We start from the raw sequence: 16,789 nt of genomic DNA, 5'->3' as shown, positions 1-16,789 counted from the left end.
TCTTCAACAATGCACGAAGAAAGAGAGGTTGGCTTGTACGAGCTGATATGACAACATCGTGGCAGAATGTTTTGTTGGCTGGGCAGGGGGTTATCACAAGATTTTGTTTCGTAGCACCCAACGCTTAAAAAAAGAACAAACGGCTCCTTCGAAGTGCAGTTTCCTTCATACCATCTGTGTCGGTGCGTAGCGCTTTCTAGCTCACACTGATCGTGGTCAACCAAAAGGCTTGGCATAGTGTTTTATTATTACCATCTCGCATCAGCAGCTTGATAACACTGGCGGTGCAGACACAAGTTGCATTGATACAGACTCACTCTTATTACATTTCTTGGTGCTTGTTTATCGGGAAAGACCGTAAATATCACCGCAATCTCACAAGACTGTAGCCACAGTTAGCGTGACAAAGATTAGCTTTGCTTTACACTGTGGCCGAGATTAGCTATAGTGCTAGGTTACCTTTGAGAGCGCTTTGATTGCTTCCCAAGCAACAGCTGCTGCAAAAGCTTGCGTTAAAAATTTTAACTTGTATGACCGGGAAAAAACAAAGCTAATACATTGAATGAGGCGTGCCAGCACATAAAAGCAACATCGTTGTACAATTTCTGATGCACATTTTTTATATGGTTGTGAATTCAAAGGGTGTTGTTAACGATAGAAAATAAAACACCTGACAGGCTCAAAGCAAAGTATATTTCTTCAGAATTCTGTATTTCAATACCAGCCTCAAAACCTAAAACACTGATAAGCATGCCAGTAGTAGCTGTGGAAAGATTAGGCTTAGGGAAATGCTGTATATTTCTACACTTGCATGCATCGGAGGACCTGAGAGGGTGTCTTCTGCAAATCTTATTGCTCAGAAATCAATTTCAGGAGAAAAGCGAAGTGGCTGGGAGAGAGAGAGAGAGAGCAGAGGAACCACGAAAACACGGCTACATCGACGGACGAAGCAACAGTGCAAAAACAATGCTTCAACAACGGCGAGCGGTAATAAGCAGTCACACATGAACGCGGACTAACAGCTGAAGAAGAAGACTGTACAGCTTTTCCGGAAATGTAACAGCATGTTCAGCTAAAGGTTATCCTAATACGGCAGTCTATAGTCGTAGACCGTACGTCTTTTTAGTGAGGTGTCGCACCACGCAAGCTAGCTAACAGGCTAGTAGACAGTAATGCATTTCTACACTGCAAAATGATTTACACGTTTTTGGCTACACCAACATCCTGACACCCATTCCAAAGCAAAAAAAAAACGCAATTTGAAAGGGTGTAATATAACCATGAAATGCTCTTTAAAATGGTTTTATCGTGTTTTTTCTATGGTGTGAAGGTGTCATGATAAAACACACTTAAACGGTATTTTTCTGTTTTTTTTGCTAGGGTGTGCGGATGTTGCACTGGAAAACGATTTACACACTTAAAGGTGTAAGTCTGTCTACGACACCATTACACCCTAGCAAAGAAAAAACCCTTAAGGGTGTTATGTCATAACACCATTACACCCTAGCAGAGACAAGAATACACCCTTTTAAAGGGTGTTATATCGTTCATTATACCTTTTCAAAGGGAGTTTTCCTTTGTGTTTTTATAGGGTGTAAGGGTGCTGTTATAGACAAAAAGGGTGTAAATCATTTTACAGTGTAGGCAAGCCACCAATTGGAAAGTCCCAAAGGATTTCAAAGGAGTAAGCTTGCGACGGCGCGATCAGCATTTCAAAGTGACTGATACGTTGCTGAGGGAAGGTGTGCAGCTTAATTAAGCACTCAACAATGCATATCGGCGGTTTTCTAGCTAACTACATAGCTCGGAAAGCTCAAACCATCGACAACCGTGCAAAGGTGATCGTGGTGGCGGTGGTGAAACGATGTCTTGTTTCCACCTCTTTCCTACAATGGCGAGGAAATGCAACAATGCGCGGAGCAGTGCTGTCCACATACCCGCACTGTTAAATGCACCTGTTTGGTAGGCAGGCAAGAAACGGATTTGCGCGGCTCTGCCCCTGATCACTTTGATATGCGAGTGGCTAGAAGACGAAGCCTCGGGTTTCCAGCATTTGCGTGCTGCTTCGACGCTGAAGACCAATACAAAAAATGCTGCGCAACGTTGCGCATGAAATTCATAGTTGGGGCAGTACTGGAACAATTTGAACGGGCCATGAAGACAAAATGCAAGTTTAGACTGCTTTGGTCTGATAACAGCGAGACCAATTTTATCGCAAACTTCAAACAAATAGCTGAGACATGAAAGAAAACACATGAAGCAGTGGAACCTCCCCAGCCACTTTCCGGAGATTTCTCTCATGTCATAGAATCTTGTCACAGATTCTGTCATATATCAATCTATGTCATAGACTATAGACTGACAGCCACCAACCCATGCCACTGCGGATATTTCTCTCATGTCATAGAATCTCGTCACAGATTCTATGTATTATATAAATCTGTCATAGACTGTCATATGTCAATCTATGACATAGTCATAGATTTATGGCCACGAACCCATGCCCCTGCCAAGAAACATGACTGGGCAATTGGTTCTGTTTGATCGTACTACTTTAACGTGAATGTGCAGTTAAAACACTGATGTTTTTAAAGCTGGCCCATAATACATCACTCCTACCCACATTACGTCACTGTGGTGCGAAATTGGCGCGTTTTTCAATATTTATTGCATTTTTTTGTTAAAAACACCTGTCTTGGTTGAAATGGAGCTGAGTGAGTTACCAAAGGCTAGTTGCATTGAACAAGTCGTATTGAACAACTTGTTCAGTTGTATTGAACAAGTCATCTTAAACAACAATGTTCAGTTGTATTGAACAAGTCGTCTTAAACAACAATGTTCAGTTGTATTGAACAAGTCGTATTGAACAACTTGTTCAGTTGTATTGAACAAGTATTGAACTCCACATTGAACACAGTTGTATTTTGTCTTCATAGCCCCTGTAAACATGCATAGAAGAATAAGAATCAGCAATGTTTCCGTTTTTTCTGCAGTGGTAAATTTAGCTTTAACTGTGATAGCTGCACGAAGTGTGAACACGGCACAATGGCACGAAGCTTACAATGGCACAATGGCACGAAGCTTTACAAAGTGATGTCGCCAACTGGCGACATCACTTTGTAAAGGCAAAGTTTCACAGCAAAGTGTTCATAGACGCAATAAAATTGCGAATCGAGTAAAGGCCAAAAAAAGTAACGACACGTCAAACCGCACTGACAAAGCTGGAAACGCCGAACTTCTCTACAGGGTCGTGGGTAAACGTTCCGGCACTGTACATGAGGTTGTGAGAGAACTGGGGTACTCCGTAATACAAATGTACTGTGTCAAAGCTGCGACTAGAGGTTCCAGGAGAGGACGAGGGAAAAAAACAGCAGCTTCCGTTTCACCTCGTTCAAATACAACCACATTTCACTTTCACTACACAAGTTTGAACACCGAGAAAAAACCTACAAAATGTACGCGGCAATGCGCTACAAACAAGACCGACTAGATGAGATGATTTTTGTGAATAAAAATGGAAAAGTATTGTACATTAAGCAGTAGTTCTGTTGTTGTAGATTGGAATGCATACGAGCAATCGCTCAGCCAAGAGCTTGAAATGTCGGCGCAATATTTCGTTACCGAGCCTGTCGATAACCTTCCTTCATGTTCACTTTGCAAAAGAAACCGCTATGTGACTACAATGAATTAATTCGTACCATACAGATACATATTTTTAAACCTTATTAGCCGAATAAGCCTCAAGAATACCACAGAAATAAATTCAGCAAACAGCTAGCTAGCTAACAAAGTAACGTTGTTTCAGTGATAAATTTTCATTGCTTCTGTACTATACGCTTTACTGAGAAGCTGCATCATGTTTTAATTTACCGCCGCAGCGATGCACTCATTGAAAACAAACAATTATGAATTGATATGACTGATTACTCACACCACTTTGTTCAGCAGTCATCTTATGAACTCCACCAACCCTATCAAGCACTTGGCAAAGCACTGCTTAAAAACTCCCACTCAACACATATGTACAATGGCTGAAATGGCTGAGGATAGCATATGCCGCCGCTGCGATATGGTGAACACCAACTTCTCCGAACGCTGCACTTAATCCGCAAGCCAAATGTTGTTTTCTGTGGCTTAGCGATGCAGCCGACAATGAAATTAACTCGTCGAAACATTGTTTCTGAAATGTGGTCTTCCGCTTTCTGGGCAACAGTGCAGGATACACGTTGGTACCAACGTAGCCATCACAATGAATAATCAAAATCAGCCGTTCATACAATAATAAAAATAAAAAATTACCAAGGTTAAGTGTACCACACTCATGTTTATGACATCGACAATACCCTGGATTTTTATTCGCATGGTGAGAAATGGTCCAGCCCTTTTAGTGTTTTATTTATTGTCACAACGGCGTAAAGTCTGCAATTTCCTTTTTTTGAACGAGTTCTCCACCCTAAATTTCTTTCTCTCATCACTACTGCAACACTTTAGGCACAAAAAGTGACGTATTTCCAGAATACAATTATGACACGAGCCACCGTTTTGTTTCATCAGAGTCTTTTCTAAAAAAAACTTTGTCACGTCACTTGCCGACCAGACTTAACGACTGGGAATTATGACGTGCAACTATCTGCAAGTCAATCTCATGAGTGACCACAAAAACTTCCAAGAATAATACTAATAATAAACGCTTTCATTGAAAAATTTATTATATGTCCAACATCATGCTGAAACAACGACAAGAATTAGCTACTTCACTGGCTTCGTTGACAAACCTGCATATCTTACACTGTTGACTCAACCAACCGAGATACTGGGCCACAGTTCTAAGAAAAATGCCTTGAGGACATTGCGCATCACTCGAGGATATAGAAGCCGTGTTTGCACAATGACGTAACTTCTAAGTTTACAGCCCAAGCATGTTTCAGAAAGAACACGCTCAGCTTATAGTATTTAATTTCAATCTCAAAGCAAGACAGCAGCAGCTGGCTGACTCCACAGCAAACAGTGTAATTTGCCATAGGGTCAAACCTCACTGGATTATAGTGTAAAAGCTGCCACTTCTCTCGTTTTAAGCACAAACGGGGTCCAGCTAGAAGTGGGAGACACCAGCAACGTCAAAAGCTCGGGTAACACGAAAGACACGTATATGATTCGCCTTCCAGCCTGCCTCAGTCATCGATCCAGCTCTCCCAAACAACAACTGCCCCTCCATCAACAAACGTCGCTCGCAAACTTAACCTCCCTCCTTCCGGACAACTCCTCACTGTGTTTCAGAACATTGTATAGCTTCTCTGTTTCTAAACCTTGCAGGGCTTAGGCAGATATGACTCAGCTGGAACTCTCTTTCATGCTCCCACATTCAGTAAACATCTTGACCTCTGGCCTTGACCTCTATGGCCTTAATCTCTGAAGCTTGGCATCTTTTTTTGCCTCTGCACAAAAGGAGTTATTGCACTCCTTATGCAGGAGTGATCGACTCCCGCACAGGAGTGATCGTGACTCCCACGCAGGAGTCATTGACTCTTATGCAGGAGTCATAGGTTGTGTTCAGGTGCGACCTACAAAGCTCCCATCTTCACAGCTATCATCACGATGGCAATGATCTGTCCCAAAGCCTCCCATCGATGGCCAGGCCTTCCACATTCAGCGAAAACATCCACGCACGTGAGGATAAGGGGGCGTGGCATGTGCACAACAGTGTGCACCACACTCACAAACATTTCACATGGAGGGGATTGCGAGCAGGGAACATGCCCAATGTGGCAGCAGATCTTTGTCGGGGTGGCAGCAGTGGCAGCAGCTCAGGTGTGCACTAGGTCGTTGCGCTTCGAGAGCACGTGCATCGCTTGCGACGGGGTGAGGAACGAGACACCCTGCTCTTCAAGCGCTGTGCCGCCCGTCACAACGTCGGTGGCTCGAGCCGCCCGGAGAGTCTCTTGCAGGATCCACGCCACGGGGTGTGGCATCGTCAGAAGGATGCACGCCTCTTTCACCCTGCGAGGGAGTCGAGTCAGTGTTTTTTTAAAGGGGCAGTGACAACAAAATACAAGTTTGGTTTGCATCAGAAGCTGACGTTGAACTGCTGTTGTCAACTTGCTCAGGTCTTAGAAACGCCATAATGCAACACCTCTGAGGCACTGGGCTCCATCCTGGGAGACCCCAGATCTTAAGCGTTAGATATGGAGACCCCAGCATCGGTCTCTTCTTGGGTTTTTGCATGAAATGGGTGCCATGTTGTACCTTTAAAACTTCCTGTTATGCCGTAGGGCAATCTCTCGCAATTAAAAAAAAAAGCTTCAAGCAATTAACGGGGTTATTAGGGAAAACAGATGCAGCAGTAGCAACTCCCTAGCCACTTTTCGGCGACTTCTCTATGATGTCATAGAATTGGGGGTGTGCGAATACACGAGTATTCGAATACGAATCGAATAGTACCTCCGCGAAGAATTCGATTCACGAATCGAATACCCACTATTCGATTTTTATCATCGAAATCGCGCTTTCGATGAGCATGCCTTGCAGAGGCTGTAAATTTTATCCCGCGGCACTAAGTAATCTGCGATTGTGTCGATAAGATCGATTTTTCGAACTATCGCCATCAACTCTGCCCGCCATCTTGAATATTGCGACCGGATGTTTACATGTTAGGGCAGCTTCGGTAAAGAGCACCGCCGTTTTGCAGCGCTTCTGTTATTTAAAATGAAAAGCGGTTCTGGCCGTTTTTAATGCAGTTGGTGTATGGTCGCTGCGGGTTTACTTGCTTTTTTAGGCCACAGTGGATAGTGCAGCCTCGTCCATGACGACTGTAGTGCGAGCTTTCCTTCTGCTACGTATTATTCACGCTTCACGCTTCCCATGTGCTTCCGAAATGCCTCATCTTGGTCCGTGATTTTGGTTATGTCGTGTTTTCGCATCCTACCGTTCATGCCTGCAAAGTGCTCACTTCTGAGTTACGAGGCGCTGTATAGTCGTTGCCTACGATTGCAGTACAGCAACTCCAGTGCAAGTCGTTTATTTTTTTTGCCAAATGCGTATCGTGCCCACTCCGGATTCCTGGAGTACCGCCGATTGCAGTTGAAAAATGCGTTCTCTGTGTTGAAAAAGAATGTCACGTCTCCTGAACATGCGAAGTAGCTTTCGCTTTTGCACAAAAACCTATGAAAAATCGGGGCCTGTAAAAAAAAATTGATACTCAATATTTCATTCGATATTCGGCTTTCTTTCCGAATTTGATTCGATATTCGATTCAAGAGTCACTATTCGACATTCGCACACCCCTACATAGAATTTTTTTTTGTGCAATTGGCGGTTGCTGACCTAAGCCACCCCCAAAAAACATGAATTGTAGTGGGGCCCCTGGTTTTGTTTGATCATGTCGCTTGAATGTTAGTGTACAGTTAAAACACTGGTAATTTTGTTACTGCCAGCCCATAATACATCACTTCCCATATTACAACACTAGCGAGAAATTAGAAAGCGCTTCAATATCTCCTGCATTTTTTTTTTGCTAAAAAAACGTCTTTCACGGCTGGAATGTAGCCGAGTGAGCTACCCAAGGCTAGTTCTTTCAAATTGAATAAACTTGGACATTGTCTTGAAAGCCCCTTAACGAGTTCGCGTCTCCAACAGCCAGTAATATGCTCTGCTGTATAGCGAGAAGTGGCCGACCTTGTCGATCCTGTTTTGGTCTGTCGTTTTCCGGTGAAGTGGAACAGGAACATATGCCTCTTCCAAATTAGTTTTTTCCTTAATTCATAATGCTTGTCTCCTATCCCAAGCACTACCCCCACCTCCCTAGATGAGTATATCCCATTTGAAAAAAAGAAAGACAAAAGATCATGTATTTATTACAGGAATTCCTACAAGATGGTAGAAATACGAGGGGTGTTCGTGAAGTTCGTATTACCGATAACAAATTTGAAAAAGACGCACACGATACCGCCTTAAAAATAAGCACACCTGCCTCCAGTTTTAATGGAATATAAAATTGTGTTCCATTTGGTACTCCAGAGTGTAGACAGGGTATCAAAGACAGAAACGGCAGCATCCAGTGAGAGCATTTTGGAAAGGAGATTCATGCATAGCTGGTAATATTCTACGGTGAGAATGCCCCGGCTACGATAAGCCGGGCATGGTCACGTAGAACGTTGATCGCTCCTTGTGCTTCAACCTTTGTCGTTGCAATTTTTATTTTTATGCCCTGGTGGTGTTCTTTGACACTAAATAGAACACATTATTTGAATTCCGCTAAGAATAAAAGAACACATGCTCATTTTGATGCCAATTGTGCATGCTTGTTCCAAAGTTATGGTACTAATATTATTAACTTTATGAACACCCCCCCGGTATGACAGTATTTCAAAAGGTCAGGATTAGAGTCAGTCAGAAATGACAGGATACTTTAAGCGAGTTAGCGAACTATTGTAATCTTTCCCCATGCAGCAATAATTTTTGTTACACAACAGGGATTCTGCCACAAATGAGAGGATTCTCGTCGAATGCTCACAAATAGTCGGGCTATGCAATACACAAAGATCTCAATGAGCCTTGCGATCTTTGAAATACAGCAGTTGCTTGCCTAGAAACTGCACCAAAATCCAACTTCCGTGAACTGAACTTAGAGTGCACAAACAAGTTCCACTTCTGCATTCATTGTGCTGCAATTTGGTGCACCTGCCCCAAAAGTGAAATGGGCAGAATATATGGAACAGCTTCTACAACCAATGGGCTGCATTTAGTCCACCCACTACCTCAGAGTGAGACGGGCAGAATACACAGAACAACTTCTGCCATCAATGTGCCTTAACTGCTCCACCCAATACTACCACAAAAGTGAGACAGGCGCAATATACAAAACAGTTTGTGCAATCACTGTGCTGCCTTTGTTCCCCATACTACCACAAAAGTGATGTGGGCGGAATATGTGGTGCAGCTGTGTGCCGCATTTGTCTTACCAAATACCACAGAAGTGCAACAAGTAGAATAAACGGAACAGCTTGTGCAATCAATGTGCCACATTCGTACCACGTACTGCCACAAATGTGACACGGGCAGAATAAATGGAACAGCTCCTGCATCAGTGTGCTCTATTTGTTCCACCTAATACCACAAAAGTGACAGACTGTACAGAGCAGTGCGTGAACTGAAACAGCACTTACTCTTTGAAATGGTTCTCTGGCTTCTGGGTGTAGGTGCTAAATAGCGGGAACAGGTTTCGGTTCATGTCGAAGCTTAGTTGCATCGCACCCCCTTCGCTGAAGAAGTTCTCCAGAATGAGCTAGAGTGCGGAAGTGAGAGAATGGATTATTGTAAACAGTGCTACGTAATAATCACGCCACTACGCTCAGAGCAATGTTTGCCTCATTCATTTTAAAGGCGCTATTAATGCACATTTAACTGCACCTCGCAGTGGTCATTATCTGCATCGCATTGTAGTCAACATCACAGATCCAAACACCAAAAATCAGAGGCTACGAAATGAATGCACATTTGATATTGCCTGAGAAAAGTACCGAACAAGGGTTCATTCAGTTCAATGCTCACGATCTGGCAGCCTGTTGGCAGTGTATTTAATATTAGAATACTTGTAGTGCAAGGCACTCAAAGAAGTTGCCAATGTGCTGATTTCTCGCAGTAGATACGAGCACTGTATGCACTCCTCCCAAAACTATCTGACAAGCCAGCTCCACTAATAGCCAGACATTTTGTGCTTCAAAGCCTGCTCTCACCGACATGATTCATTCGTTAAAACAAATCCGAAAAAAACTTTGGCTGTGGTTGAACGTGGTTAAACCAAGTTTGCCACCCGCCGTGGCGGCTCAGTGGCTAAGGCGTTGCGCTGCTGAGCACGAGGTTGCGGGTTTGATTCCTGGCCGCCGTGGCCGCTTTTCTGATGGAGGCGAAAAGCAAAAACGCCGTGTGTACGAGATTTCGGCGCACGTTAAAGATCCCCAGGTGGTCAAAATTAATCCGGAGCCCTCCACTACGGCGCGCCTCATCGCCTGCGTTGCGTCGGCACGTTAAACCTTACAATCAATCAATCAAACCTTGTCAAGCGATAGCTCAGTTTTTGCACTGCACGAGCGCGCAATGAATGTGCGCACAACTGCACCGTAAGACAAAGCACACACTGCTCAGCGCAGTCGGCACTGCAGGTACGAACGCGCAGTGAATGTGGATGCAGCCAGTGCCTCTTATGCACCCTTACTCTCTCCCCCATGCCCGCCTCTCCGCACTCCTCCCCTCACAACGAATAAGTGATTACACACTTTCGCTGCACAACCGTGCAAGGCGCTGGCTTGACCTTGGCTGAGCTTGAAGGTCAGACGGACGTTACAAGGAACAAGCCGTCTCCTGCATTCATACCTTGGGTGATAGAGCTTTTGCTGCAAAATACGCCAGATCTTCCCAAGATAAGCGTGCTCTACGGGTAGGACACGCGCAACAAGAGGCGTACCACTCACCTCCTCGTAGAGAAAGACGCTGACTCCCCGGGCGGCCTCCTGCCAGAGGGTGCCAAAGAGGGGCGTGGCCAGCGCCTCTTGCAGCTGCTGAAGGCTGGACTGCAGCCAGCTGAGCATAGGGAAGGCGGTTGGCGTCAGGCCCGCGTCTTCCCTGTCGTTCAGCGACGGCATGCAGAACCACCTGGGAAGAAGGCACAGCGTCACGATGAACAAAAGGAACATGCTGCATTTGTAATTTCGTGAGCGTGAATAGAGAGGCACTGTGAGGACTGAGACGGGCTGCGACATTCGCTTTGTCATCTTTTATGCCTCATTGTCGCACGTATAGCAGCTATAGCATCCCGCCGTCACATATGATACCGCTACTGTAAACGAAATCTAAGGTTTGATGAAATCTCGTCTGGTCGAGTAAAAGGTTCATAGTTAAAAACTTGTGGTCACCGACCACAAAGACGTTCTGGCTTCCGTACGGAAGCCGAAACGTTTCGGATTTATGCTTTTAATAAACCTTTGGTCGGTGACCACAAGTTTTTAACTACATACTGTAAACGTAAAGCTCTTTTTGCTCTATCAGAAGGGATTATTTTGAAGTATCCTTTCGCAGATTATGTTCCACTCTATTGTTACATTTGTGCAGGACAACAATGAGATGAACCATGGATGATGGTGAAGCGATGTATTTACAAGATGTCACTGATGGGAGCACCCACCCACACAGACTACGTGCCACCCACATTGATCGATTATGGGGTTTAACACGCCAAAACTACACAGGTTATGAGGTGTGCCATAGTGGAGCACTACAGATTTATTTTGACCACCTGGGGTTCTTTAAAGGAGCCATGAAGAGAAAATACAACTTTGTTTACTTTGAAAGAACTAGAATTCAGTATCTCACTCAGCTCCATTACAGCCACAAAAGCTGCTTTTTAACTAAAAAAAGCAAGAAGTACCGTATTCAAAAACTTTCAAATTTTGCGCCACAGTGACGTGTTATGAGCAAGAATGACATCATACGGGCCAACAATAAGACATAATTTTCAGTGTGTTAACTGCACGTTAGCATTCAAGTGATGCAGTCAAATGGAACTAGAGGCCCCATTACAGACGTCCAGTCATGTGTCATCACGGCAGGTCAGTTGGGCGGCCGCCAATCGCACAAACAAGGTTCCGTGATGTCATAGAAAAGTTGCGGGAAATTGGCTAGGGGGTCACAACTGCTTCACACGTTTTCTTCAATATCTCCGTTATTTGTTCGAAGATTGCGATGATGTTGGTATTGTTATCGGGGCTAAGCAGACTTTCTAATAAACCCAACTTGTATTTTGTCTTCATGGCTCCTTTAACATGCGCCAAAATCTTGAACACGAGCATTTTCACTTTTCGCTTTCATCAGAGAAGGCACGTCACACACAGCTTTTTCTTCTCAGACGTTAAGACCATAGCACTATGTTCCACTCTAGTCATCGTCATCTTTTTGTAGCACTATTACTGTCTTGTACAAAGAAACAAGCGTCCTGTTAAAAGTGTGCCTCTACAGATGAACAAACAGGTAATGTCTTGCTAATTTGAGATTCCTGAAACTGCCGCAAGCAATATGATCAGTTTCTATCTTCACGCTGCCTCAATCTAACCCTGTCCAGAGTATTATGAGCGAGCAGGCTAGCCCCATTTCTGGCAAATAGCCAACTATTTGTTGCAAGCCAATCAGACAGATCCGCCAAGCTGCCAAAGTGGGAAGAGGCCGTACTTCAAACATTGGTAGGCGCCTTGCTCTTGGCCTTAAAGCCAAGCACCAGAGCATTATTAGCCCTGTTACTAGCTAACTATCCGTCACAAGCCGATTCGGCAAGCTGCCGAAGCGAAAGGAGGCCGTACTTCTCGCGTCGGTAGGCCTTGCTCTTGGCCTTGAAGTCGAGCACCAGCTCGTCAACGATGGCGAGCACCGTATCGGTGTACAGCCGCTCCAGCAGTTGGGACACCTCCTCAAACACAGACTCCTGTAGGGTGCCGTACTCCGCCAACGGTGCCAGTTGGTTGCTGTCGTCCGACGGAGTCTCCGAAGCCGCCAGGAACAGAGCCTCCTCCGGATCCGTGGTGGCATCTGTCAAGCGTCGCCATGCATACAGTTAAACAGTAATCACAATAATTACATTAATAATAATAATGATGATAATGTAATAATAATCATAAGTTCACTGCAGGACGAAGGCACAGATCAACAACTTTCATTTTGCGCTGCCTGGGTCCACTCTGCCCCTGAATTTTCTAAATCCATACCTCCACCGAGTTAACAGTCTTTCCTTGCTTCTAGTTTCACCTCTCGGTAGCAGTCTGTCACCCTGGCAGTCCACCGGGCGTCATTTCACTGCATTACATGGACAGCCCAGGTTTATCTCTCTCTTTTTAATTTGAACTACCATATCTTCCACCCGAGTCTGTTCCCTGTTCCAGGTGCTTAGCAAGGCAGCAAGTTTCAGCCTCATATATCATTACTGGCATGCAGCAGTACAACGATTGAGTCTCTGATCAAGCGTTCTTTCTCCACAATCTTCTTGTGTCTGGAAACAGGTGTGTGTAAGCGTTTGGTAGCATGGTGGGTTGATGCTCATTTTGAAAAGTTCTGCAGCAGATTTGGTGTATGAGAAAGCAAAAGCTAGGAGAAGCCCAGAGTCCAAGGAGCTCAGTCCTTTCCAATGGATGGGATGCAGCACAATAAGCAACAACAGAAATACTGGGGGCTTACCATTCGCTTGCTTTATGCTCTGCCTCTTTTGCTTCTCCTTTTGCTGCATCTCGTTGCACGCTTCCAGAAGCTCCACAAAGAACTGCGGGAGGAACATGCCGCAATTCTCTCAGATGAAAATAACAATAAAAAAGCACCAGCGCCATTAAGGCAGAATTGGCACAGGCTATATCTGTGCTCGTTAGAAGAATTTAGAAGAATTTAGAAGGCATAAAAAAAGGCAGTTGACTTTTCTCTGAGAAAGTCGTCAAGTGCATGAAATGCAAGAATGAACCGTTGCCAACATTCACGGCAGCAGTGTTCAAGGCACACCAGTAGGTGGAGCTAGACTCACAAACAAAAGTCACACCTACACAGGAATAAAATGCTGCCAGATCGATCTAACAACAGAGTGGCCCATCCATTTTTTTACCCAATCCCCTAGCTGGACATGTGTCGTGTGTGGGGAGGCTTGGGATCTATTTCCTTCTCCTAACAGGTGGCCCCGAGTAATGGCAAAATTTGCAAAACCAAGATGAATTAAAACTCAACCTCCATGACTGAACAGCAGCCTGGAAAACCCCAAAACACAAGACCGGGTCACATTTTCATAACTGCAAGGAGATGCATCCCCAGTAGCGACAAGTGTGTTCAATTTTTTTAAAGTCCGAGCCAGAAGCATACATTCATGCACACACAAAAACCTGACAACAGACTGTGTGCCATTAAAGGAACTGCATGCCTTAGCTGGGCTCTCTGCACTGAACAGTGCTTCGATATGCAATCTGTGCAGGTAACAGATGTGCTCTAGGTACTTCCATAGACACACTCTAGTAAACTCTACTTATGTGTAGACCTACTCTAGACATACCACAGACAATAGATGTACTCTAGGTACTTCCACAGACATACTCTAGGCAAACTCTACGTATGTGTAGACCTACTCTAGACATACCCTAGGTGCATCTACAGGTACTTTATACGTGGATGTACTATAGATGTAGACATGCTCTACGTACAGATGTGCTCTATGTACCAAACAGCGGTTCCAAAAGCAATTAACACAGGCAATAGACATACTTTAGTACATGCACGGACATACTGTAGGCGTACATTAGGTACGTTGATGTTCATGCTCTAGACATTCTCCCGGTATGTCTAGACGCACTTTATATGTTGATGTACTTTAGGTATAGGTGTACTCCAGGTATGTCTGTAGGCAAACTTTACATGTACCCCAGACGTAGACGTTCTTAAGATGTACTCTAAACGCAGACGTACTCTAGGTATAGGCATACTCTAGGTACGTCTGTAAGCACACTTTACATGTACTCTAGATGTACTTAAGACGTACTCTAGACGTAGATTTACTCTAGGTAGAAGAAATGAACATGCAGATGGCTTCACATCATCACCATTCAGCGGCACTAACCGGCTGGATGCTCCACTGTGCAAGCACTTGCACAACGTAGTGGGCGGCGTTGACGATGGGGCAGATGGCAACCAGGTTGAGCTCTTCGAGCCGAGCGGTAAGGATCTGCTGGAGGCAGAGCCTCCAGTCCTCCAGCAAGATCTGCTGCAGGCTGACAAACTTGAGCCGGTGGCTTGGCTGCTCCAAGTGGCGGTAGCGCTCTGTGAAAAGAGCAGACTTCGTTCACTGCCTCTTGAACGAACGCTTCAATATCGACAGGCAGCCGAGTTTCATACTTACTCAAACTGAATTTCGATACCTGCGAAAAAGCATGACACTGTGCTTTCTAGAACCATCAGGATACTCTTCAAAGCCCGAAATGCCCTCGAGACCACTTTGTTCTATGAATGAAAATGGCAAAGCATTTTGCAGAGCTGGTAGGCTGGCAAACACAATCACCCTGAACAGCGAAAAAAAATCCCGGGCCATCTCCACTAACGTGAAACCTGGGGAGGGGCAAAGCATGCAGTGTATAAGCGTATTCTTGGCACCTTGGCATTTTTGCCAACGGAGATGAAACTGCTGGGGGGTAGAGGTATACAGCTTTGCTGTAAAAGCCTCTTGTGTTTGAAGCACGAAGCTCTCTAGAACGAGGTGTAATTTAGTGTCCTGGTGTTTTTGTAGTATGCGTTACATACTAGCGCGAGGCGTGAACGAGTTTCCCCGTGTTTTAGTACCACCACTACATGAAATGATGATGACGGGAGACAGCCCCAGCCCCTAAGGGGCTCCACCCCTAAAAGTACCATGGATTGCGTCACTGTAGCTACCACAAAACAAGAACAATGCTGGACAAGCAACTTGTCACGGAAATGCGGTAAGAGGTTGACACTTCAGTACGCTACGACACGCGGAGGTTCCAGATGCCAACTATTAAAATAAGAAGTATCAAACGCTCCATCAATGGGGCTCTGGGATTTCGGATTAATCCACAAAAATCCGAAAGACACTCTCCGGTGAAATTTTGGACAATTGCGACTTATCCAACAAACGCCGATTTTAGAGCACCAATAACAATAGCTTTTCAGCGACTACATAAAGGATTTCTGCGATTTTGAAAAGGCAACGTCATCTAAAGGCTAAACAAGGATTACCAATGGCAAGGGCACCTTGAGAAACTTCCAGAGCTTTGAAATAAATAACATTGCAAAACACCTCTCAATTTGGAGAGTTTAAATTCAGCAGTAGCCACTGCTTTCTCCCTGCGAGCTGAGACTTCTCACTATACCTATTTCTAGCGCAAACATTGAAAGGGCATTTTCTATGCTGAGAATTATAAATAGAAAGGAACACGCTTCCATAAGCAACAAAAACCTCGTGAAGTGTGCTAGCATGTATTACAAGGATTGAGGTTGAAATAGGGGAAACGTGCACCCTTCGTCAAAATTTTCTAGGCCAATCCTAAGCCTTCTGGACCACACAACATTCAAAAAATAAGCTTTACCTTTTCATCATCATCACCATCACCAGCCTATCTACGCCCACTGCAGGGCAAAGGCCTCTCCCATGGATCTCCAATTATCCCAGTCCGGTACTAACTGCGACCAATTTATCCCCGCAAACTTTTTGATCTAATCTGCCCATCTACGGTAACTTTCTGCCACCCCCTGTCACGCTTGCCTTCTCTAGGGATCCACTCTGTTACCCTTAATGACCAACCGTTATCTTGCCTTCGCATTACATGCCCTGCCCAAGCCCATTTCTTCTTAATTTCTACTGAAATGTCCTTAACCCGCGTTTGCTCCCTTACCCACCCGGCTCTCTCCTTGTTCCTTAATGTTACACCTATCATCTTCTGTTCCATTGCTCGCTGAATCGTCCTTTATCTTTTAGTGTGACAAAATTATTTTGACAGCAAGAAAGGAAGATGCGTTATCTACAAACCAAATAATAATTACAATAACAATAATATTACTGATGGTGTACATAAAAAACAGTACAACAGGCCTAACAAAGCTGCACTGGGCTTGAACAGGAGTGCCTAGACAGCAACAAAACGATCAGTGATAGGATAATGTTGACAAAATTTAAGCTAAACATTAGAAGAAGATAAAATCACCGTAACGCATCGTGTAAGACAGATGAAAAACAAGGGGAAGGTGGGGGGGGAGTTGTTTTTGGTGACAT

At 44.6% G+C, this 16,789-nt stretch overlaps 1 protein-coding gene across 2 annotated transcripts in view; it reads right to left on the bottom strand.

Annotated features, from left to right (window-relative positions):
* Positions 1–569: 569 nt before the first annotated feature.
* Rint1 (RAD50 interactor 1) overlaps positions 570–16,789 on the bottom strand; it is a 28,256-nt gene continuing 12,036 nt past the window's right edge. The window contains exons 9-15 of one of the 2 annotated variants that reach the window (XR_013315898.1): positions 14,624–14,823; positions 13,213–13,294; positions 12,345–12,570; positions 10,467–10,647; positions 9,162–9,280; positions 2,798–5,997; positions 570–2,760 (exon numbers count right to left, since the gene is read on the bottom strand). Coding sequence is in view for 1 of the 2 variants with exons in the window: in XM_077670896.1 (XP_077527022.1) it covers positions 5,805–5,997; positions 9,162–9,280; positions 10,467–10,647; positions 12,345–12,570; positions 13,213–13,294; positions 14,624–14,823 (1,001 nt within the window). In the remaining variant the exon portion in view is untranslated. Of the gene's footprint in view, positions 5,998–9,161; positions 9,281–10,466; positions 10,648–12,344; positions 12,571–13,212; positions 13,295–14,623; positions 14,824–16,789 lie in introns of both variants that reach the window. The other variant, XM_077670896.1, reaches the window with a different exon arrangement.

The sequence above is a fragment of the Haemaphysalis longicornis genome, unplaced genomic scaffold (genome assembly GCF_048455015.1).
Source record: "Haemaphysalis longicornis isolate Haplotype H1 unplaced genomic scaffold, Haemaphysalis longicornis Haplotype H1 scaffold_5, whole genome shotgun sequence".
NCBI lineage: Eukaryota > Metazoa > Arthropoda > Arachnida > Ixodida > Ixodidae > Haemaphysalis > Haemaphysalis longicornis.
This window is presented reverse-complemented; position numbering and strand designations above follow the sequence as displayed.